General features: G+C 34.7%; 1 protein-coding gene across 1 annotated transcript; it reads left to right on the top strand.

The window, feature by feature from the left end:
- The first annotated feature begins 19,933 nt into the window (after positions 1-19,933).
- LOC141336369 (sodium/potassium-transporting ATPase subunit alpha-1-like) lies at positions 19,934-25,795 on the top strand. The gene is made up of 22 exons (XM_073841949.1): positions 19,934-19,945; positions 20,262-20,375; positions 20,488-20,547; positions 21,245-21,448; positions 21,539-21,652; positions 21,734-21,868; positions 21,947-22,064; positions 22,157-22,425; positions 22,504-22,812; positions 22,919-23,053; positions 23,141-23,333; positions 23,425-23,600; positions 23,694-23,830; positions 23,907-24,057; positions 24,142-24,310; positions 24,394-24,548; positions 24,624-24,747; positions 24,827-24,972; positions 25,099-25,229; positions 25,362-25,463; positions 25,575-25,666; positions 25,767-25,795. The coding sequence occupies exons 1-22, from the start codon at positions 19,934-19,936 to the stop codon at positions 25,793-25,795; spliced, it is 3,075 nt and encodes a 1,024-aa protein (XP_073698050.1).
- Positions 25,796-25,799: the final 4 nt, after the last annotated feature.

Below are 25,799 nucleotides of genomic sequence, written 5' to 3'. Positions count from 1 at the left end.
AACATTTTAGTTGGAATGTTTCATTCAAACATTCAAAAGTAACAAATGAACATTCAAAAGTAACATTCCCACAATGTTTACAAAATAATAATGGAATGTTCGCATTAACATTCACCTTAAAATGTTTTCAAAACTGGATGTTTGAAAATAACGTTCATAACTTAATAAGAGCAAAACATTCTTGGAACGTATTTTTGTTTACCGGGAGATGAGCTCACTTGTTTATACTGCAACACCACCTTCAATCATTCAATCCCTCGGAAATGAAAGGTGATTGTGTGGTCAATGCATTCAATGTTCCCATCCAGCATGGCCACAGAAACAGCAGGCCATGAATTATAAAGGATAGCGGACGTGTCAGCAAACAGGCCTGTGTGAGAATGAGAGAATAATAAAACAATAGAACCATCACACAATGTTTTAAGGGTTGTGGATGATTTAATATTACTATCTGTTATCTTCTTAAAGGGATAGTTCACCCCAAAAATGAAAATGTTTTCATAGTTACCCATGTCACTTTGCTTTTTGTTTCTTTCTTCTGCTAAACACAAGAGAACCATCTAAAAAAGCTTTAGGGTTAAATATGGACAAACATAATTGCGTAATTTTTTTAAACATAATTACTAGGGGCATCAGCAATTAATTATTATTTAGCATTAATAATTCAGCCTTAATTCTTATTTATTCAGCTTATTAATAAATGTTCATTCCCAACCTATTTTGGCTTTATTTTAAGCAAGAAATGTAGTCATTTTAAGAAATAGTTAAGTTAAATAAAACAACCCAGATAGTTAGGTTAAACATTTAACCAAAAAGCTGCGTCAAAACAACCCAATTGCTGGGTTTGTCCATATTTGTGACCCTAGATCACAAAAAGGGTATAATTGTATGAGTCAAAATGATTCATTTTTCTTTTATGTAAAAAATCCTATGTTCCATGTAGATATTTTGTACATTTCCTACTGTAAATATATAAAAACATATTTTTTTATTAGTAATATGCATTGCTAAGAACTTAATTTAAACATATTTAAAGGTGATTTTCACAATATTTAGATTTTTTTGCACCCTCAGATTCCAGATTTTCAAATATTGTTCTATCCTAACAAACCGCACATCATTGGAAAGCTTATTTATTCAGATGATGTGTAAATAGCAATTTCAAAAACTTGACCATTATGACTGGTTTTGTGGTCCAGGGTCACATTTCACCCAACTCCGGGTTGTTTTTAACCTAGCAGTTTTAGAGTAAAGATACTTTGAAGAATGATGGTAACCAAACTGTTGACGGTAGCCATTGACTTTCATATATGAAAAAAAAGTGCAATGGCTACCGTCAACTGTTTGGTTACCCACATTATTCAAAATCTTATTTTGTGCTCAAATAAGAGTAAGCTAGTCCTTTAACAGCTATTTTATTTGTAAATTATCTGTCCTTTTAACAAAAGTAGAGTCATTTGTAGTCTTTGCATGGTGGAATCTTTAGTTAAGTCAATGGTACACATTCCAACCAATGGGAAGAAGCCTGTTTGAAAACAGGCATTGTTTTTGCAGTTGTTCGATGGAGAATTTAAGCATTTGGAGAATGCATGTGAGGAGCTACTATAAATAATCATCTAGAAAATGATGCCATAGAAGAACCGTTTTTTGTATAAATAGTTCCATAAAGAACCTTTTTGTTTCACAAAAGGTTCTTTGTGGCAAAAGAAGGCTCTTCAGATTATAAAAAGTAAGAAAGAGATGGTTCTTTAAAGAACCTTTGAGTGAATGGTTCTTTGTGGAACCAAAAATGGTTCCTCTATGGCATCGGTGTGAAGAACCTTTTAAAGCACCTTTATTTTTAAGAGTGTAGTTGCACTGTGCTTTTAAATCTATTTCAACGTTTACATCCATGCATTTAACTGACTCTTTTTTCCAAATTAACTTGGAATAGAGGAATATAAGCAATTAATCACAGAACCAACAACATCAAACAACCAAAATCAGTTTTTATAATAAACAATAACTTTCTTTTTTCCCTCATTTTTGTCTGTGTTCTCTTTTTCATTTTTGTTTTTGACATTTTTTTTCAGAGAACATTCAAAAGTAACACTCTCACAATGTTTGCAAAATGATAAGGCAGTGTTCCATTAACATTCACCTTAAAATGTTTTCAAAACATTTTAAAAACTGGACACTCAGAAATATACGTTTTTTTGTTTACCGGGAGATGAGCTCACTTGTTTATACTTTTCATTTTTAAGTTGGTTTTGCTTAAAGTTGAGTCAGTGGTGCACATTCCAAACAATGGGAAGAAGCCTGTTTGAAAACAGTTTTTGCAGTTGTTCGATGGGGAGTTTAGGCATTTGGAGAATGCATGTGAGGAGCTACTATAAATGATCATCTAGAAAATGAAACTCTACTAAGGCATTATTATATATCTATCTTGTTGTTTCCCAACTTATTTTCCCCCAGTTTTAGAGATAACTTGTTTTTGATAAAATTTTCAAGCTGATTAAACACTGTAGAGGAGCTGTGCGAGCTCTTGTTGTAGTTCAGTGGATTTGTTTCTCTTAAATCCTTTCAGTATCTATATTTCCTCCCTGTGGTGTGGTAGTATAAATCTTCCTCTTTTGATCTCCCACATCTTCTGTGTTTTTTTTGTTCCTTTTTTTTTTTTTTTATGTGTTTCTTTATTACTTCGGGCCTCTACTTGGGCTCTTCAGTGTGTCTCCACACAACACCCACTCCTTTAGAGTTTATGCTTTTTTCCAGCTTTTTCCTCAGATTATTTTTTAGATTTCATACGTCTGTTATAAAATTGAACACATTTCTTCAAATAATTCAGTTAAAGATCTGATGAGTTCAGTAAAGCACCATCGTTTGTATTAGATGCTGGTCTGCTGGTGTGCCCCCATTAGGCTGCCTAATTAGCTTAAACAGCAAATCTACTTTGGTCAACCAGCTTCACAAAGATCGTGCTGACCGACCCACTTTACCAGCTAAGACCTGCTAGGAAACCACCAGATGAGCAAAAGCTGGTCTGAACCCGCATGGAAATTTATGCTTGTATAAGCAGGAACATTGAACCATTTATGCATTTTGCACATGCATGTAAAAGAAAACATAGAATCTTGCCTTCTATTTATTAAGTCACTTAAAACCAAAAATGCATACTTAACTGCATCGTAATGCATCATCTTGCCTATTTAACTAAAAGCTTTTCAGTGCAAGAGTCAATCTACTAGTGCAGAGAAATCCTGCTGATTGCAGATTAAGCCATATATCTGACATCCCCCTCCTCGCTTTATACTGCACTGCAGTGGTGGTCGAGGGGAGGGCGTTAGTGCTCGTCGATGGACCGATGCAGCGAGATCTGCGCTCCCCGGGGAGCCGTTTGCAGACAGAAGTGTAGTGCACGCTAGCTGTGATGTACGAGCCAATAAAAGCAGCAAAAGCCCCAACCGGATCATCAGTCAGGAGCTAATGGAGCCGCAGTCGCTCCAATCAGACGGGTTGTGCAGAGCTCTTGACTGCGCAGGGCGTTCTGGCATCTAGTGGATCACATTTGTGAGAAACCTTTGGAGTCATTTAAAGAAAATACCTGGTTATCTGAATATCATTGAAATAAATGCAAATGAAGGGAAGGCCTAAGGTTGTCATATTTGGAGAAATTAACAAAAAAATATTATGAATTATTATATATGTGTGACCATTAATCTCAATCGAAATACATCATCTGAAAGCTGAACAAATAAGCTTTCCATTGATGTTAGGATAGGACAGTATTTGGCTGAGATACAACTATTTGAAAATCTAGAATCTGAGGGTGCAAAAATATTAAAATGTTTTGAAAATCACCTTTAATTTTGTCCAAAGTAGTTCTTAGCAATGCATATTACTAATCAAAAATTGAATGTTGATATATTTGGGTCAAAGACGGTAAGATGTCCACATCAAAAGAAATTTACAAAAGTGATTCTATGTCTATAGTACATTGAATGTAAGTAAAGTTTCTACTTTTTAGGTTTTAAGTTTCTGGAGAATAAAATGTCAAAATTTGGTTGAAATAATGAAATAATGTCATTCAGTGTAACACAATATTTATGTAAACATTCGAAAAGCAAGCTTATTCTGACTTGTACATGTTAAAATATATAAAGGAATAAGAGAGCATATTAAATTTTATTGTATTGTTTTAAATGAGTAAAACATTCTTACTGACAAATGGGCAAAACCTAGGATAGTGGCAAATTTTTAAAATGTAGAATTACAACTAATTAATATTTGTGAAAGTAATTAGTCTTTTAATGTCTCCATTGCCTTCTGTAAATTAGAGAAAAAATGTATGAAAAAACAAAAACAAAAATGCAATTAAATGAAACGGAAAACTATATATATATATATATTATTATTTTTTTTTTTATTTTTTTTTTTTACAATTTAAAGCAGTATTACACTGTTTTTATGCTTAAATTTGTTTTTCGTCTTTGACCAATTTACAGTATAGGAAATTTACAAAATATTTTCATGGAACATGATCTTTTTTTAATATCCCAATGATTTTTGGCATAAAAGAAAAATCGATAATTTTGACCCATATAATGTATTTTTGGCTTTTGCTACAAATATACCCATCCCTCTAAGACTGGTTTTGTAGTCCAGGGTCATATAGAGAGAGAGAGAGAGAGAGACGGGAAAATATCTGTGTGGAATCAGCAGTTGTTCATTTTTGTTAACTAAAACTATTAAATATGATATTTTTTGTTTATCAAATAGAGTAGAAATCAACATATTAGATGTAAAAATGCTAAATAGAAATTTTAGAAAACAAAAACTAAACTAAATTGCTAAAACTTTAGTTAAAATGGAATGGAAAATATGAATAAATACTTACTAAAATTAAAAAAAAGTTATATAAATAAGACTAAAATGACACCGGGAGTCAGGCACGCATATGTGTTGTGTTTATATGTGAAAACGTGGTAAAATACCTACTTACTTTAATAGATATTTGGCTTAGCATTAAGCTGTCTTAAATATACAGTATTGCTTCTTAAACACGCAGTGATCGGTGTTACAAAAGCATAATCACTTTCTAGGAAAGACCTAGGTTGTATAGATTTCTCTTTAAGTGCCTTTTGAAATAACTTTCAGAACAGTTTTTATTGACTGAGTTTTACAGACACTACTGTATATTTGATTCTGAAATGGTAAACCTCAGCTCAAAAGATTAACAGCTTAGTATAAGGCCTGACATGTCAAGGTCTGTCTTTTCAGGCCATCGTCATCTAATGTTAAACACGCACTGGTCCTGATTTATGAACACAGAAAATCCTGACTGGAAAAAAAGAGAGAATTTCCATTTTTATCTTGCACACTTCACTAACAAACAGAGTAAGCATCTGTTTAGCTGACATGAATGATGTTACTGACTGATAGTGAATGACTCCGTCAGCATGTATAAGCAGTTCCACCACAAGTGTACATGGAAAAAGCTAATTTAAGTCATGGAAAATTTTATTGCTCATATATTCCTTTTTTTTTATAGCTCATAAGTTCCACTGGAGTATCAACAGTGTCGAAGATGTTGCTCTTAAAATTCCTTCTGAGACACACTCTTTATTTATGCTTACTTTATTCTGCTGTCTAGAAGAAACAACTGAGATTTTAAAGAAATAGTCCACCCAAAAATGTAAATTTGCTGATAATGAGCTCGCCCTAAAGTTTGTTTCTTCATCAGTTTTGAAGAAATGTAGCATTCTATCACTTGCTCACCAATGGATCCTCTGCAGTGAATGGGTGCCGTCAGAATGAGAGTCTAAACAGTTGATAAAAACATCACAATAATCCATAAGTAATCCACACCAATCCATGTTTCAGCACACACACAAATAATATATATTTTTAAACTTTCAATCACTTTCAACTAACATTTGAGTCTATAATCCAGTGAAAAGCATAATCTCTCGTTGTCTTTCACATCAAAATCCAGCCACATATTTGTTTAGAGCTGTTTGGGACTGTTTTGGCTTTTTTCTCTTGATTTAGACCAGATGACTTTTTCACTGAAAGAAATTTTATAATAGATTATAGACTCGTATTTTAGCCAGAAGCAACAGTTTGACATAAAAAATGTCTTAATGATAGAGTTGTTTCACACAAACACGGATGTTTTGGCTTTTCAAGATGTTAACTGATGGACTGGAGTGGAGTGTGGATAACTTGTGGATTATTGTGATGTTTTTATCCGCTGTTTGGACTCTCATTCTGACGGCACCCATTCACTCCAGAGGATCCACTGGTGAGCAATGGGGATGCACTAAATGTTCAGCAACCAAAATTATTCGGCTGAAAATAGCAACAAAAAAAAAACCTTAAAGAATGGGTGAAAAGGCTGAATAAATTATATCGAACAATGACATGACGCGATCAAATAGATAATACATAATAAATACATTTATTATACCCAGTGTTGGGGGTAATGCATTACAAGTAACACAAGTTATGTAATATTACTTTTTCCAAGTAACTAGTAAAGTAATGCATTACTTTTTAATTGACAAGAAAATATCTGAGTTACTTTTTCAAATAAGTGACACCAGTTACTTTTTTCCCCTCATTTACTGATTAAAAACTCTCCTGTCCCCATGTTGACAGAAATGAAGTGTGAACATGCATTAATTAATCTCATTCATAAAAAACAGATACAGTGTTCCTCAAAATGAAATTCAATTCAATAATTAAATATGTTAAATAATACAAATATCCTTTAATGTGTTTAATCCCATTTTATTAACCAATGTCTACAAATGATCTAATTCATCCATACTAATAAGAAAAAATGACTCAATATAATCTTACATTTGTTTTCCTTTTTTTATTGCTGAAGAGTTGACATTTTTCCTGTACAGACTTAAATTTTCTTTTGCTTTTGGTGTGAAAAGGCCTTTACATTTGCCAAAAATAGAACTTTTTATATATAAAAAAAAGCAAGTCCTGCCCAGGTTTAAAAGTAACGCAAAAATTACCGCATTACTTTCCATAAAAGTAACTAAGTTACGTAATTAGTTACGTTAACAAATTTTAAAAAGTAACTCAATATTGTAATGCATTACTTTTAAAAGTAACTTTCCCCAACACTGATTAGAACATTCTCCTTTGCGCAGCAAGGCTGCATTTATTTGTACATTAAAAAACACATTTTTTTTTCTTTGAAAAAAAAAGACAAAACTGTAAAAAGCATATTTTAGCTATTTAATTTATGCAATGCTGAAAAAAAAAAATGGCGAAAAACACGAAAAACCATGTTCGGTAATCCGCCTTCGACCTTTCAGCCCAGTGTTTAATTTTATTCGGCTTCGGCCAAGAATTTTCATTTCGTTGCATCCTTAGTGAGCAAGTAATGCAATGCGTAAATTTTGGGTAAACTATTCTTTCAAATTCCCGTGAGAAGGAATGCTTTTCCTCTTTGTTTTGAACTCATTTTTAGTTGTTGCGTAACAGCTGTGGGTTCATGGACCTTCAATATGGAGTGTGAACTGTGTGTCATAATTCACACCATCCTGAAAACTCAGTCTAGCTGAAACAGTATCGCAAATAAACACAACTCTGAATCATAACCTTCAAAACAAGTACCTTACTGTTAAATCATCATCACATGGTTATAAATGCATCACTTCGGGGGAGACACTGCAGACAAAAACGTTGCTTTTTCATGCACCTATCAAGCTTTTGGGCTTTTTGGTTTTTCATAAAGTGTTTTCTCAGACTACTGGCAAGAAAAAACACTGTTACATGTTTCTTTTATAGCACTTTATCTATTTGTGTCAATAGATTTCAATTACAATACATATATTTAAAGGCTATTTTCTCAAAGTGAGTTTTTTTCTCCTACACTGAGCCTTAAATTTCCACTTCAGTAACACTTACACACACCAAACTTTACATTTGGATTCCTGCCCTGAAGGTTTTTTACAGAGGGATTTGTTCATATGCCCTTGTTTCCGTAGCTCTCAACTTCTCTTTCTGTTTGCGTGCCACTGTGGTTGACCTCTGACCTCTGACTCCTTCTCACATGGCTGTGAACAATGGAATAGTTCTCAGAGATTCTGAAATATTCCACTTATTACACAATCCAGCAGCTTTGAGAAGGAGCAAACTCCGGTTCCCACGTGAGGAGCAGGACAGGCTGTAATGTACATTTATATGACGGGAACATGAGTCAGGAGACGTGATTACATCGCAGACGGCCAAGTTTAAATAAGGGACCAAACTGTGTTATCTTTCATTTCCTTTCCCTGATTTAAGGGATTAGTTCTGATAAAAATGAAGATCTTTATTTAACTCACCCTCATGTTGTTTCAAACCCGTACGCTGCTATTGCTTTCCATGGAGCAGCAAAAATTTGGAAGAATTGTCACAGCTTTTTCCACCAGCAGGAGTTCATTGACGTCTGTCAGGATACGAAAAGGATAAATCAGCATTTTCCATTCAGTCAACTCCTTGATTAAAAAAAAAGAAAAAATATACATTTTGAGGGAAACATTTAAATAAATAATAAAAAAATTACATTTAAAAATTTAAAATTCAAATTCGAAATTCAAATTTTTGAGGTCTGTGGGATGAGATGTTTTTTATATATATATATATATATATATATATATATATATATATATTTAGCGTAAATGCCTTAAATTGATCAAAAGTGACAGTAAAGACCTTAAATGAGCAGCAAATCCAAAATTTCAGTTTTGCATCACACACTGCAAAAAATGCTTTTCTTACTTAGATTTTTTTTGTCTTGTTTCCAACCAAAATATCTAAAAATTCTTAAATCAAGAAGGATTTTCTATACAAGTGAAAATTATTTTCTTGTTTTCAGAAAAAAAAAAAAAAAAGCCAAAATTAAGTGATTTTTTGGTTAGAACAAGCTAAATAATCTGCCAGTGGAGTAAGCAAAAATAATTCTTGCTTCAAACAGAAAACAAGATTATTTTTTTTACCCCATTGGCAGATTATTTTGCTTGTTTATTTTTATTTATGTATTTATTTTTGCAAATACGCACTTAATTTTGATTAGTTTTTTTCTGAAAGCCTCTAGAAAATCCTTCTTGATTTAAGAATTTTTGGATATTTTGGCTGGAAACAAGACAAAAAAATAAGTAAGAAACTATTTTTTTTTTTTTTTGCAGTGCAGGAATACTTTACATTTTAAAACATATTCAAATAGAAAATATCCATTTTAAATTAATAATAATCTCAATATTACTGTTTTTACTGTAGTGTAAATACAATTTCTCTTTTGTTTTGTTGTTTATGTTTACACATGTTTTAGACATTTTCTATTACAGTAGCTGTAATTGGTCAAATAAGTTTATTTATTTATTTATTTTTGGCTATTAGAAGAACAATGACTGTAATATGACATTCTAGCAGCGATTGAGCTAATCTACAGTCACATGCTGGAAATACTGCTGCAATTATTTAGCTCATTTGAGTCGAACAGACAGAGCTCCTGTACAACAGAAATAAAGAAACAGCAGATGGATGAACACGCTGACACACAAACAGAGCTATAAATGAACCAGACAAGTGTTCCATCACCAATACTCATCTGTTGGTTCATTTAAAACACAGAGTTTGAAATCTGACTGTGTTTGACGTGATATCTAGAGATTTACTGACATTTCAGTGCCTGTGTTAGGTGTCCTGAATATAAATAGTGCATTAGTGAAGTAAAACCATGAGTTATTTGTTGGTTACATAAGAGTTTAATTCAGAGACAGTCATGGACTGAACCAACACAATGCAGTCTTTCTACAGTACACTGATGAATGATGGATTTCAGTGGAAGAACCTGCATCATTTTGTCCTGCAGCTCTCAGCTTGAGTAAAAAGAGCTTCAGCACCATCTAGTGGCAAGAAATGAACACGCACTTAAATAAAATCAACTGAAGGGAAACAGCGCCATCTGTCTCTTCAATAAAGATAGTGGAATTATGAATCTTAAAGCAAGTTTGTCAAACTCGGTTCCTGGAAAAACTCCAAAAACGTTTGTTCCAACACACATACCTGAAGGGCTTTATTAGTTGGATCATGTGTATCTAATTACGGTTGAAGGGCTCTGGCCCTACAGGAATTGAGTTTGACACCTCCGCTATAGAGAAATGTATGTTTTATTCACCTAAAGTACTATTAATTTTTTTTATGAACATTTAGGCTCAAACAACACTATGACACACTCAGTATTTGTCAATCTGACTGTTCCTTCTCGTGTTTTTCCTCTAGACTGAGCTGCAACCAATCCATTAGGCTATTGGCTTCTTCATCTTGGTGAGTTTTATAGCATTTGGCAAACGTTTTGGTGCATTAATATCACCAACTGAACTCAAGTACCTCATTTTCAACCTTCCATCCCAGAAATTCTGCCATGTTTTGAGTGCAACTTGATAAATAAAGTGCTTTTGGCTTCAGAATAATGAGGTCTGTGCGAATTTTCTGCCATCTCATTACATGAATGAGCATTTTATATAGTAATATACAATACGCTATATATAATATATAAATGTATGTCTGTAAATTGTGAATAGTAATGCAAAATTGTATGCATTTTTACATGCAATGCAAAAATAAAATGTATTGATGACTCATGATAAAACCTTTGAATTTATTAACATACATTGTTTCATTTGTGAGCTTTTGAATGTGAATATTTCTTAAAGCTAAGCTAACAAAAGTGTGTGTGTGTGTGTGTGTGTGTGTGTGTGTGTGTGTGTGTGTGTGTGTGTGTGTGTGTGTGTGTGTGTGTGTGTGTGTGTGTGTGTATACACTGCCAATCAAAAGTTTGGGATCAGTAAGAAAAAAAAAAAAAAAAAAAAAAAAAAAAATATATATATATATATATATATAGGAATTATTATTAAAATATAAAACAATGTTCTTCTGTTTTAATATACATAAAAAATGTAATTTATTGGGTGTCACATGATCCTCCAGAAATCATTCTTATATACTGATTTATTATCAATGTTGAAAACAGCTGTGATAATTTTTACTTTTAAGGATTTTTTGATGAATAAAAAGTTAAAAACAACAGCATTAGTTTAAAATAGAAATCTTTCTATAATATACACTACTGTTCAAAAGTTTGGGGTCAGTAAATGTTCCTTTTTTTTTAAAGAAATTATTATATTTATTCAGCAAGGATGTGTTTAATTGATAAAAAGTGATAGCAAAGACTAATATTGTTAGAAAAGATTTATACTTTGAATAAATGCTGTTCTTTTTAACCTATTTATACATTAAAGAATCCGGAAAAAAGTATCACAGGTTCCAAAAAACATTTGTTAGAACAACTGTTGCCAACATTAATAATTTTAATAATACATCAGCATCTCTTCAGAGAGGGCAAAGCAAAAATAACTATGGTTTGAAGACTCATCCTCTATAATTTCTTATCACACATATTTGTTTAATATGAGTAATGGCTATATTAATGTACTAAGCCCTTAGAGCTCATCCATCTGCACATATAAATATGGGCATGCAAAATGCATCCAAAATAAGAGGGATCAAACAAAAAGCATGTTGTTTTTTTATTTAGTACTGACCTGAATAAGATATTTCACATAAAAGATGTTTACATATAGCCCACAAGAGAAAATAATAGTTGAATTTATATTAAATGACCCTGTTCAAAAGTTTACATCCCCTTGATTCTTAATACTGCGTTGTTACCTGAATGATCCACAGCTGTGTTTTTGTTTAGTGATAGTTGTTCATGAGTCCCTTGTTTGTCCCGAACAGTTAAACTGCCTGCTGTTCTTCAGAAGAATCCTTTGGGGCACACAAATGATTAGTTTTTTCAGCATTTTTGTGTATTTGAACCCTTTCCAACAATGACTTTATGATTTTGAGATCCATCTTTTCACACTGAAGACAACTGAGGGACTCATATGCAACTATTACAGAAGGTTCAAACACTCACTGATGCTCCGGAAGGAAACACGATGCATTAAGATCAGGGGTGAAAACTTTTTAAATTTGAAGATCAGCTGAATTTAACCAATTTTGTCTTCTGGGAAACAGCTTCTGTAGCTTCTAAAAGGCCAGTACTACATTTAAAAATTATGATATTTAAGCAAAATACGAAAATTTTACACATCTTTATTCTGTTCAAAAGTTTTCACCCCCCAGCTCATAATGCTTTGTTTTGCCTTCTGGAGCATCAGTGAGCGTTTGAACCTTCTGTAATAGTTGCATATGAGTCACAGCTGTGGATCATTCAGGTAACAACACAGTATTAAGCATCAAATGCATTAAGCCTTTAAACTATTATTCCTCCTGGAAAGTGTAGAAGATTCTTTACATTTAGCTTCTAGTAAGTAATGCTCTTCTCTGAGCATTGAAAAGTAGTTGCAGTATTCTGAAACTATAAACAGTCAGTTTGGACTGGAATGAAATTCTCAGTATCATCTTCAATTCCTTTTAGCATGTTTATTTTTTTATTTTTTTTCTATTGCATCAACGACTAATTTGACATTTTGCGTATCAATGCCACAACATTTCATTGTTTCTCAATCTCAGGTGACTTTCTGACAATGTTCTTAATGTATTTTCTGTGTAAAAGTCTACTGTGGGTGTAGTTTTGAAGTCCTTTAAGTGGAAATCTCTGACCTTTGACCATGCTCTGTATTCAGAATGAAAACCGGTCAGACATGGATCATCCGGTTGTTTTGTCCTTGCTCGGATCTTTGTACCTGTCAATCAAATTTGTCATCCAAAATGTGCTTTGACCTCCACACCGGTCACCCTGAACTTTAAGAACATACCGGATTAAAACACAGTTTAGGATGAAAACATTATGATGCAAAATAAATAAGTAATCTTTTAGTTTGTGTGCTATATCTGAGTGAGGAAACAACGACAAACACTGCCTTGCCATACATTTCTATGTGGCCTATTTTTACTCCCACTTTGGAAATAAATTCGGATTAATTATTTTTAGCAAAAAAAAAAAAGTGAAGTTCTTCATCAGTGCTTTTAATGTGCACAGGCAAACGATGGTGTAAATCATCAGGAGACGGTTGCGCCAGCTGTGCATAAGTTACAACTTACGCACTGCTAAATATTTTTGCGTTGCACCATTAAACTTAGTTTCAACGTAACTCTACGTATAAACTAAATATTTATGGAAGCATCAGTTGTTCGTCGTAACTAGGCTAAGTTGTAACTTTCGCACAGCTGGTGCAACCGGCCCCTGGTGCAACCAAATAATGTATAGATTTAGTTACAAACTAGCTAGTAGTTACTAAGCCTCTAGTGTGGACTTTACGTTCCAATTTAAGTAAGAACTTACGAATGGCTGCAACCCTACCCAGGAAATGTCACAAAGTGGATTAGAATTTACCTTTCTCAGAACATTGCATGCCAGCTTTTGTTTCAGAGAAAACTGTCAGATATTCTGAGAAATTTTACAAGAGACAAATCAAGCAGCATGTGGATTAAGGAAGGCGGCAGCAGCGTGCCGCTTATTCACCATTGTTTCAGACCTGTGACTTCTGATTATTACATAACATCTGTAAACGTGCAAGACAAACCAATGTAAAAACACACACGCTTTAAAATGTTCTTCTCTCAGTCTTGCAGTAAAAAATGTAGACTAAAATGAGGACATTATATTTTAGTGAATTTCTCTGAGACTACATGCAACAGTTTTAAATCTGTACAGAGCACTTTCAGGCCTTTTCAGAGATACTAAATGTTTGGATGTTTCACCATATTTTGTAATTATCATTTGAATCTGTCATAAATCAACATCTCAGGATAACGTTGTTGGGTTTTAAATCAAAATATGACTCTGTTACAGTTGATTTCACACATGATTTCATGCATGTCCTCATATGAGGACACTGGATTATAACCATGTTTATAACACGTTTTGGGAGCCAGAACAAATGATTAGAGAAAGAAATTATATTTCAATATTCCCATGAAATATTATATATTATTATGAAAATCTTGTGAATTATTACTGCCACTATTACACTTCTTTTTTTCATTACATATAGCCCCAAAAACATGAATATGCAAATTAGATTTAGTTTATAGATACATTGTATATAATGAAAAAAACCTGTTTAACGCCATTTTGCATAAAGAAAAATGGTATATAAAATCTTTCTGTGATAACATAGTTGAGACTCATCTTTATACAAAGTTTGGTAAAAAAAATAAAAATAAAAAATCCTGAAAACTAAAAATGTGTTTTGCCTATGCATGTTTATTCATGTCTTTTATTTTTAAAAATGTAAATACTGAGGACATAGCATAATTTATGAAAATTGATATATATATATATTTGCTCTAAACATTGTATTGACATGAAAAAATATTATAAATATATATATTTATAAATAATAAATCCAAATAAAATTGTAAAAAGCTTCACTAAATCAAACATTGCACTGTAGTATATATGTGTTCATTTTTTGTTAATGTAGATGTATACTGAATACATTTAGATATATCCGAATAAATAAGCTTTTATTGATGCATGGTTTGTTAGGATGGGACAATATTTGGCTGAGATAGGACTATTGAAAAATCAAGAATCTGAGGGTGCAAATAAATCTAAATATTGAGAAAATCGCCTTTAAAGTTGTCCAAATGAAGTTCTTAGCAATGCATATTACTAATCAAAAATTAAGTTTTGATACACATATGGTAGGACATTAACAAAATATCTTCATAAAACATGATTTTTACTTAATATCCTAATTATTTTTAGCACAAATCGATAAATCAATCATTTTGACCCACATAATGTATTTTTGGCAAATATACCTGTGCTACTTAATACAAGGTTTTGTGGTCCACATATATAAAAAGGTTTTCTTATTTCCATACAAGGTCAGTATGAACAAGGAATTAAGCTCCTGTACCTATTCGATTTCATAATTGTTTTCCAAACAGGTTCTTTTGAGGTTTGATGTTGCCATAACAGCGGTGACAACACCTTTTTATTTGTCAAAATGTTGATATGGTGAAGTCATTCATTCAGAGTTCCTCTCGAGAAATACTATTACTTACAATTTTATAGGATTTTTATAGGGATATTTAGTCAGACATCTTGCTTTGTTAAAGTGGCAGTATGTGCAGATGGAGAATTCGAGTTTCTAGAATCATATTCTAGTTGTCTCTAATTCATTTCAGTTTTAATATTCACTACACTTTAAAAAAAATGTTTCAAAAGCAAGTTTTTGGTTCCACAAAGAACCTTTCAGACCATATTTCTCTATAAAGAACAGTTTATGCAATGGAAAGGTTTGGTAAACGTTAAACACTCTTGGAACCATAGATGCCAGAAGCAACACATTTCAAACAAAATCTAAATATCATGAGCTTACATTCTGGTCTTTCCATTAATCTATATATATTTGTATACACTGCATACAGTGCCTTGCAAAAGTATTCATACCCCTTCATTTTTTTCACATTTTGTTTTGTTGCAGCATTATGTTAAACTGCTTTAAATGAGTTTTTTTCCCACATCAATTTACACTTCATACACCATAAATAATGACAAAGCAAAAACCAGATTTGCAGTTTTACAGATTTATTAAAAGTAAAACACTGAAATAAGTAAATTGCATAAGTATTCATACCCTTAACTCAGTACATAGTTGAAGCACCTCTACAGTCTTTTTGGGAATGATGTGAGCATCTTTGCACATCTGCATTTGGCAATTATCTGCCATTCTTTGCCTCACCTTTTCACCTCTCCATCTCTGTCAGCTTGGACATTTCCTAGAGTCCTAGTGGTTCCAATCGTCTTCCATTATGGAGAATGCTTCTGTCAACCTTCAATGCAGCAGATTTTTTTCTGAACTCTTCCCTAGATCATTGCCTTAACGCAAGTCTGTCACTGAGCTCTTCAGGCAGTTATCTTGACCTCAGGACTTGGTTTCTGCTCTGATCTGCATTTTCAGCTGTTAGACCTTTTCTGAGAGGTGTGTGCCTTTCTAAATCAGACTCATTCAAATTAATTTGCCACAGTTAAACTCCACTCCAAGTGTAGGAACATCTAGAAGCAATATGAATGCTCCTGAGCTAAATTTCTAGTGTCCCAGAAAAGGGTATGAATACTTATGCAACGGGATCTTTTCAGTTTTTTATTTCTAATAAATTTGCAAAGTTGTTACAAACCTGTTTTGTGCTTTGTCATTATGGTGTTTGAGATGTAGATTGATGTGGGGGAAAAAAAGCAATTTAAAGCAGTTTAACATAATGCTGCAACAAAACAAAATGTGAAAAAAATGAATACTTTTGCAAGGCACTGTATGTTTTAAGAAAATCCGAGAACACACTGAGAAGCAAAGTGCATGGTTCACAACTGGGAGGGATGCAAAATAACATTTATTTAAGTTATAATTAAATAACTTATTTAAAACGTCCACTAAGATCAGGATACTGCCATCATGCCCATTGCTTTTGAGAAATCATAATTTGTTCATTGAAATCTCCTCCTTAGCTATTTGCTAGTTTGATTTGTTCACCATAAAATTTATCTCTGTTACATTCTGTGAGGAAATTGAGAGGCCAGTGTCTAGTGTACATATTCTTTACAACGTCAAGAGCAAACTCTGTTGTTCAGTGGAATTCTGAGTATCACGAATGTGCTTGTTCTGTTTAATCAGAAAACGCCTACTTCGCTGTAATGCTGCCTCTGAGAGACTGGACTGATTCTTCAAACAGGTTTCTCTATTTCATGATACGAAGTTAATAAATGACTTTTATAAGAACAAAAAACAAAATATGGCTGCATTAATAGGGGGCCGAGCATAAAAGCAGAACATACATTAAACTATGAGCCACAGGACTGCAGAACCAGTTTTAAGCAGAGCGGGTCAAAAGTTAAGAATAGATTGAAAGGTGTCATATTAGGATTTCTTTTCCTATATTTAGAAATGAAACTTTGATTTTCTGTGTGTAAACATACTGCAACTTCCTTCTCAGTCCAAAAGGAGGATTTATTGGGTTGCAAAACCAACTAACATAACTGACATAAGTGGACTCCTGCTAAACAGATAAAGTAATAGAAACATTTATGGTGTGATCAGCTTTTAACCATGTTTCACCTGTCGCATTGCACTGTAAAGTTAGTCGTAAAATTTCAACCGCTCCAAACTGACCAGATATGAATTTGTATGAATCATTGTTCAAGTGTGTAATTTTTTTCTACAATGCTTTTGTCTTTGGTAGCAGATTTCTGTTATATTATAATGCAGTTTTTTATTTTTTTATTTTATATAAAAAGTAGTTTTATATTAAAACTAGTATTGGGGGTACATAATAAGTTACATAATAATATTACTTTTATAATGCATTACTTTTTAATTGACAAGAAAATATCTGAGTCACTTTTTCAAATAAGTAACGCCAGTTACTTTCCCCCCCATTTATTGATTAAAAGCTCTCCTGTCCCCATGTTGAGAGAAATTGAGAGTAAGATGTTACTTTAGTTCTAGAATAAATGTGAACATGCATTAATTCATCTCGCTCATTTAAAAAAACAGATACAGTATTCCTCAAAATGAACAAAAACAGTGAAACCTGCAATAATTAAATATGTTAAATAATACAAATATCGTTTATGTATTTAATCCCATTTTATTAACCAATGTCTTTGCTGCCAACCTTCGATGCTCCAATTCATCCGTACTAATAAGCAAAAATGACTCAAGATAATCTAACACTTTTTTCCCTTTTTTATTGCTAAAGAGTTGACATTTTTTCTCCTGCGGTCTACTGTACAGACGTCAATTTACTTTTCGCTAAGCCTGAGGTTTTTCGTGTAAAAAGGCTTTTACATTTGCCAAAAATAGAACTTTTAATATTAAAAACAAACCCAGCCCAGATTTAAAAAGTAACGTAACGCATTACTTTCCATAAAAAGTAACTAAGCAACGTAATTAGTTACTTTTTTAGGGAGTAACTCAGTATTGTAATGCATTACTTTTAAAAGTACCTTTCCCCAACACGGATTACAACTGATTATAATGATGAAAATATATATGTGACCCTGGACCACAAAACCAGTCATAAGGTTAAATTTTACAAAACTAAGATATATACATCATACGAAAGCTCAATAAATAAGCTTTCTATTGATGTATGGTTTGTTAGGATAGGACAATATTTGGCCGAGATACAGCTATTTGAAAATCTGGAATCTGAGGGTGCAAAAAAATCAAAATGCTGAGAAAATCACCTTTAAAGTTGTCCAAATTAGGTTCTTAACAATGCATATTACTAATCAAAAATTACATTTTGATACATTTACCGTAGGAATTTTACAAAAAATCTTCATGGAACATGATCTTTACTTAATTTCCTAATGATTTTTGGCATAAAAGAAAAATCAATAATTTTGACCCATACAATGTATTTTTGGCTATTGCTACAAATATACCCCAGCGACTTAAGACTGGTTTTGTGGTCCAGGGTCACATATGTCTAATAAATATATCATGCCGTTAAAAAAAGGCAATCTTGATCAAGTATAATTGCATAATTGAACCAAAATAATTATGCACAGGTAAATAATACACTGTCCCACCTACACTTCTTGAATCTGTAGGCCTAAGCGTGAGCGAAACTTCTGAGGCATTGTGAAGGACATGAGGCCTAAGAGCTCTGTTGACTGACAACAGACAGCAAATGGTTTACAAAACACAGACAAAGTCTGTCTGAATTCACAAGCACTTGATTCTGCCCACATATAGAATCAATTTCAATCTACAGATGCCAAAAAACACAGATGACAGTCATGAAACTGGTGCAGCGTAATTATCAGTCTTTGAAATACCAGCATTAAGTTGTATGCAGGTCCAAGCTGGTTTATGGTGGTCTGGCTTGAGGACCATGCTGGTAATGCTGGTCACAGCATGTTCTTTCTGGTTCTTTGCTGGTTTAGGAAGCACCAGCATAATTCACCATCATTCAGATTATGCTGGTGATCAGCCATGCTGGTCTACTTAAACAGGGAACATAGAAATCATTCATAAAATTGAACGACAGACAAGAAAATACAGAAAAGACAGACTTCACATTTGATTAGTTGCTTCTATTAGTCCTGCAAATGCTGACTTGATCATCTATAAAACTAACAATTTTATCCTACAGCAAGGAGTAAAGTATGTAAACAAATGTTTTGGCTTCAAAGCAGTCATAAAGCATTGGACTGATATTTATCAGAATGGGCTGTTTGTTCAGTTCCAGTTCATGACTGCTCAGTCCACCTCCAACGACCCCAAAGGCCACAACAGAGAAAATGAAAGCTATCATCATTTTATTATCTTTATATTTCTTAGAAACCAAGCTGTACTTTTTGGTATGTATGTTGAACTGCTCTGGCAGCTTTCCCGTCCTTCTGTTTAGGCATGAAAACACAGCTTTCAGATTGTTTACTATTGAGTAGGTGGACATGTCTTGATTTTATTGCACAAAAGCAATGGAGATTTCAATGTAAATGTTGTGTTAAAAATCGAAGTATTTACCTTAGAATAAAACTACTTTAACATTTTCATTTATAAGTAATAGTAAAAACATTAGTAGTTGATGTAAACATAATACTGGATCAATTGTTATTGGCGAGTTAATAGTTCTATCAATCGATAAAACACCAAAAACCAGTCCTTCTCATTGATGTCACCAAAATCATGAAGGATGGATGGATGAAGGTTAAATAAATGAAAGGTTAAAATCAAAGGTTAAGGATGACAGGTGCTAAACCCCTCCCAAAATTCTTCCAAATCTCCTCCCCAAAACACCGGTGAGTTGGCGGAATATAAATTTTGTGAACTTGGCTTGGTCACACAGGCACTTGTGTCTCCAGAGAGGACTTCTAAAATCCAAAACACCAGATTTTGGGTTGAAATAAACTGGGAAGATGGGGCTTGGCGTGAGTGGACTATTGTTATCTCCATCCTATCTTGTGAAACAACCAGCATATGTTGAGTTTTGGATGCTGGTGATCTGGTTGGGCCTAAACTGGATGCTTCATTAGTTTAACTAGCCTTGGTCAACAAGCCTTACCAGACCATGCTGGTTGATCAGCATCACAGACTAGCACCAAAACCAGCATGGAAAGGCATGCTGGTTTATGCTGGACCTTTCCACAGATTGATTGTTTTGTTCTGTTGCGTAAATTTCATCTTTGCTCTATTCCATTCAGGTAAAGTGTTAATTTTGTCATATGCTGTTTTTATGTTGTATAGTCAGGGAATGATAAGTACGAGTTGACGGCAACTTCTGAGAAAAAAACCAAAAAGCCAAAAAAGGGTAAAAGAAAGAAGAAGGATGTGGATGAACTGAAGAAAGAAGTGGAGCTGGTGAGAAATTCATATATACAATAGACATCTGAAACTATAGCCACCAAGAAAAATACAAAGCTTTGTCATACTCGCATTATTATCAGATTCAAGCTTTTTTGCTCTTCTGCAGGATGACCACAAGCTGACATTGGATGAACTTTCTGACAAATACGGCACTGACTTGAACAAGGTGAGCAGAGGTGTAATGAGAGTTTGGGAAATTTTATATTCTCTGTCATTTTTGTGCTGCACTGCAAAAAACTGACTTACATTTTTTCGTCTTGTTTTTAGCCAAAATATCAGAAAATTCTTAAATCAGGAAAGAATTTTCTATAGAAGTAAAAATGATTGTGTTGTTTTCAGAAAAAAGTCAAAATTAAGTGCATTTCTGCTTGAAACAAGCTAAATAAACTGCCAATGGGGTAAGAAAAATAATCTTAATAAAAAAATAAAAAAAAATTCTTACCCCATTGGCAGATTATTTTGCTTGTTCTAAGCAAAAACTCACTTAATTTTGACTTTTTTTCTGGAAACAAGAAAATTATTTTGGCTTGTCTAGAGAATCCTTCTTGATTTAAGAATTCTTAGATATTTTGGCTGGAAACAAGACAAAAAATCTAAATGAGTAAGAAAAGCATTTTTTGCAGTGCACTCCAGACTCAGACAAAAACTAGTTAATGATCATATTCTTTTAGTTAAAAAAAAACATAAGTTGGCTTGTTTTGATAAAACTGAAATGTTTTAGGTAAAGATACCCGTCCTGTTTACTCAAGACACTTTACTGTTTTGAAATTGCGTAGGAATATGTGTAGGCGTTTACTCTAGTTCTGAGAATTATTATTTTTATTGCATTAATTTAATTACTTAACATTTGTACTCTATGGCAGGGATTGACTTCATTCCGTGCAAAGGAGATCTTAGAGCGTGATGGGCCAAATTCCCTGACCCCACCTCCTACTACTCCAGAATGGGTCAAGTTCTGCACGCAGCTCTTTGGTGGATTCCAGACCCTGCTGTGGTTTGGTGCATTTCTTTGCTTCACTGCATATGGAATCCAGGCAGCCTCTGCGGAAGAACCGGCAAATGACAATGTACGAGAAAATATTTTGTTTTCAATTTTTATGTACTCTACTTTATTACACAGTTTGTCAATTTCTAAAAACCTTACTGTGGTTTTGCAGCTCTATCTGGGACTTGTGCTTGCTTTTGTTGTCATCGTCAATGGATGGTTCTCATACTATCAAGAATCCAAGAGCTCTAAGATCATGGAATCTTTTAGGAACCTTGTTCCTCAGGTACAGTAATGGCCTCTTGTACATCATTTTATGTTCAAATGTAGCTTTCCCGTGGCTCATTGTTTTGTTCTGGTCATGTAGCAAGCATTAGTTATACGTGATGGAGAGAAAAAGATCATCAATGCTCAGGAGGTAGTTGTAGGTGATCTTGTGGAGGTCAAAGGTGGAGACAGAATGCCAGCTGATGTTCGTATCATCTCTGCACAGGGATGCAAGGTAAGACCTTTCTAAATGTAAAACACAATACATATCTCATCTATGTGTTTTTATGAAACCTGGCATCTACCTTTCTAGGTGGACAACTCTTCCCTCACCGGTGAATCTGAGCCCCAGACTCGTGCTCCTGACTTCTCCCATGAGAACCCCCTGGAGTCGAGAAACATTGCATTTTTCTCTACAAACTGTGTCGAAGGTAATAAAGTGTCTATAGTATGTTTGATACACTGGATGCATTTTGCAATATCTGTGGACAAACTACATTTCTTGAACATAATAAAACCCTAGGTAATGCCAGAGGGATTGTCATCAACACCGGTGACCAAACTGTCATGGGTCGCATTGCATCACTCGCCTCCAGTCTGGATGGTGGAAAAACACCAATTGCTAAAGAGATTGAGCACTTTATTCACATCATCTCTGGTGTAGCCGTCTTCCTGGGTATGGCCTTCTTAATCCTGTCCCTGATACTTGGATATGGATGGTTGGAAGCTGTTGTTTTCCTGATTGGTATCATTGTCGCTAATGTACCTGAAGGTCTCCCTGCTACTGTAACTGTAAGTCAGTTGTATCTATACACTATTTTAGCATGTTTGAGCCAAAAGTGATTACTTAACTTGTGTCTACTCATGTAGGTGTGTCTAACTTTGACCGCCAAACGTATGGCAAAGAAGAACTGCCTGGTGAAGAATCTTGAAGCCGTGGAGACTCTTGGTTCGACCTCCACCATCTGCTCTGACAAGACGGGAACTTTGACCCAGAACCGTATGACTGTCGCTCACATGTGGTTTGACAACCAGATTCATGAAGCAGACACCACAGAGAACCAGAGTGGAAACGCCTTTGAGAGGAGCTCGTCTACTTGGTCTGCTCTCGCACGTGTCGCTGGCTTGTGCAACCGTGCGGTTTTCCGTGCCGAACAGAGCCATCTCCCAATCCTGAGCGTGAGTTTCCTTCTAGTTAATATGTATATGGGCTACATTAGGACTTGCAACTTTCACCATTCCAGAGGCCAATTTAACTCTTTGCTCAATCAAATCTGTTTTGTAGCGAGAGACAGCTGGCGATGCCTCAGAGTCTGCCCTGTTGAAGTGTATTGAGCTGTGCTGTGGTTCAGTCACTGAAATGAGAGAGAAGTACACCAAGATTTGTGAGATCCCTTTCAACTCCACCAACAAGTATCAGGTATATTGTACAGGATATGTTGAGGTGTTCTTTGGAGATTGCGGATTTGACTGGTCATCCTAACAGCACTTCATATGGCTTTTCTAGCTCTCAGTCCACAAGAATCCCAATCCCTCAGAGTCTAACCACTTGCTGGTGATGAAGGGAGCCCCTGAGAGAATCTTGGATCGATGCTCTAATATTTTGATTCAAGGAAAAGAGCAGCCACTGGATGACGAAATGAAAAATTCATTCCTAAATGCTTACGAAGAACTCGGGGGTCTTGGAGAAAGAGTATTGGGTAAAGCCACCTTATAAAGTTCACCTTGGGATAAGCATCAAATGCATGTCTACAGAAGAATACATGAATAACTCTGTGATCTCTCTCATAGGCTTCTGCCACTTTTCCCTCCCTGATGACCAGTTTCCTGAGGGTTATGCATTTGATTCTGAAGATGTGAACTTCCCAACTGAGAACCTGTGTTTTGTTGGCCTCATGTCCATGATCGATCCTCCTCGTGCAGCTGTACCAGATGCTGTGGGCAAGTGCCGGAGTGCTGGAATCAAGGTATGGAATCTACTGCTAATTACTTGTGACCATTCAATTACAGCCAAGACTACTCATTCAAAGTCATTTAATTTAATGACTATTCCCATACAGGTTATCATGGTTACTGGAGACCATCCAATTACAGCAAAGGCTATTGCAAAGGGTGTCGGCATCATCTCTGAAGGCAATGAGACTGTGGATGATATTGCTGCACGTTTGAACATCCCTGTTGAAGAGGTCAATCCAAGGTAATCATCTCAACCTGTTTCAGATGTGAAAATGGGAATTGCTTTATATGTCTTCTAATGCAAAGCGTATCTCTAGAGATGCTAAGGCCTGTGTGGTCCATGGTGGAGAACTGAAGAACATGAACGATAGTGACCTGGATGAGATTCTAAAACACCACACAGAAATTGTGTTCGCCAGAACTTCTCCACAGCAAAAGCTGATCATCGTGGAAGGGTGTCAACGACAGGTACCCTCAGACATCGTTATCTATTGATGCTAGAGGATTTCACCCAGCTGGTACCATTTTAATCCACTTTGTTTCTCCTATCAGGGTGCCATTGTAGCCGTAACCGGTGATGGCGTCAATGATTCTCCTGCTCTGAAGAAGGCTGACATTGGTGTGGCTATGGGTATCGCTGGATCTGACGTATCCAAACAGGCTGCAGACATGATCCTTCTGGATGACAACTTTGCCTCAATCGTCACTGGAGTAGAAGAAGGTCTGATATTGAAACCCTAATTTGACTGAAGAATGATAAAGCTTACTTAGACACTGATTTCTCGAATGTATCTTCCACTTTAGGCCGTCTGATCTTTGACAACTTGAAGAAGTCCATTGCCTACACGCTGACCAGTAAGATCCCTGAGATGTCACCCTTCCTCATGTTCGTCCTTGTTGGTATTCCTCTACCTTTGGGCACTGTCACCATTCTCTGCATTGACCTGGGCACTGACCTGGTAAGAAAGATTACTGTTACTGAAGAGAACCTTCATTGTTTATCTGTTTTTAATTCGTTTTAATTGTTGCCACAGATTCCTGCTATCTCACTGGCCTATGAAAATGCAGAAAGCGACATCATGAAGAGACAACCCAGAAATGCGCAAACAGACAGGCTGGTGAATCAGAGGCTCATCAGTATGGCATATGGTCAAATCGGTAAGCACTTTCTTGTTCTATAAAGAAAACAAAGCGTCTATTAAACAATTAATTTAATTGCATTGATTTTTCTTCTTAGGTATGATCCAAGCAGCTGCAGGGTTCTTTACCTACATCGTGGTTATGGGTGAGAATGGATTCTGGCCCAGTTATCTGCCAGGACTTCGAGTTGGTTGGGAAGACAGAACTATCAGTGACTTGGAAGATAGCTATGGTCAACAATGGGTAGGTGCCAAAGCTTTAGCAAGCCAAATGTGAAATAAAAAGCGTTTATATTATATTACAAAAATTAGCCTTTTAAATCTTTTTATAAACGTTGTTTTGTTCCTGTGTTTTAATTGTTTGATTCAGACCTTCGAGGCCAGAAAGGTTATAGAGTCCACATGCCACACAGCATTTTTCATCAGTGTTGTGGTTGTGCAGTGGGGTGACTTGATCATTGTAAAGACCAGACGAAATTCCATCATACAGCAGGGAATGAAGTATGTAAACACAAGGGATGCAATCAAGCTTCAGAGAAGCCATAAAGCATTAGTGGATTGTTTGTTCAGTTGCAGCTTGAGGCTGCTCACCTCTAAAGCCTAATTGTAAATTGTTCTTTTCTTCTTTCCAAGAAACAAAGTCCTTATCTTTGCCTTTTTTGAGGAAGCTGCACTTGCAGCTTTTCTGTCCTACTGCCCAGGCATGGACGTTGCCGTCCGAATGTATCCTCTAAGGTGAGCGGACACAAGTAATTGGGATCTTCTTTAACTGTCTAGCTGACTTTAAATAGCATGAAGAATTGAAACAATGAAAATCAAATGAAATCCTTGTTTTCTTTTATGCAGACCGCTGTGGTGGTTCACTGCCGTTCCATACTCACTTATCATCTTCATCTATGATGAAGTCAGAAAATACCTCCTACGGCAGAATCCGGGAGGTAATAACAGAATTTTCTTTCCTACAGTGTTTCCTTGCTTTAAGAGATTAAAAATTAAATCTAATATCAATGCTTTTTTTTTTTTTTTTTTTTTTTTCAGGCTGGGTGGAAAGAGAAACATACTATTAAAACA

The sequence above is a fragment of the Garra rufa genome, chromosome 6, assembly GCF_049309525.1.
Source record: "Garra rufa chromosome 6, GarRuf1.0, whole genome shotgun sequence".
NCBI classification, from domain to species: domain Eukaryota; kingdom Metazoa; phylum Chordata; class Actinopteri; order Cypriniformes; family Cyprinidae; genus Garra; species Garra rufa.
Note: the sequence above shows the minus strand (reverse complement) of the source record. Positions and strands in the feature narration are given on the sequence as shown.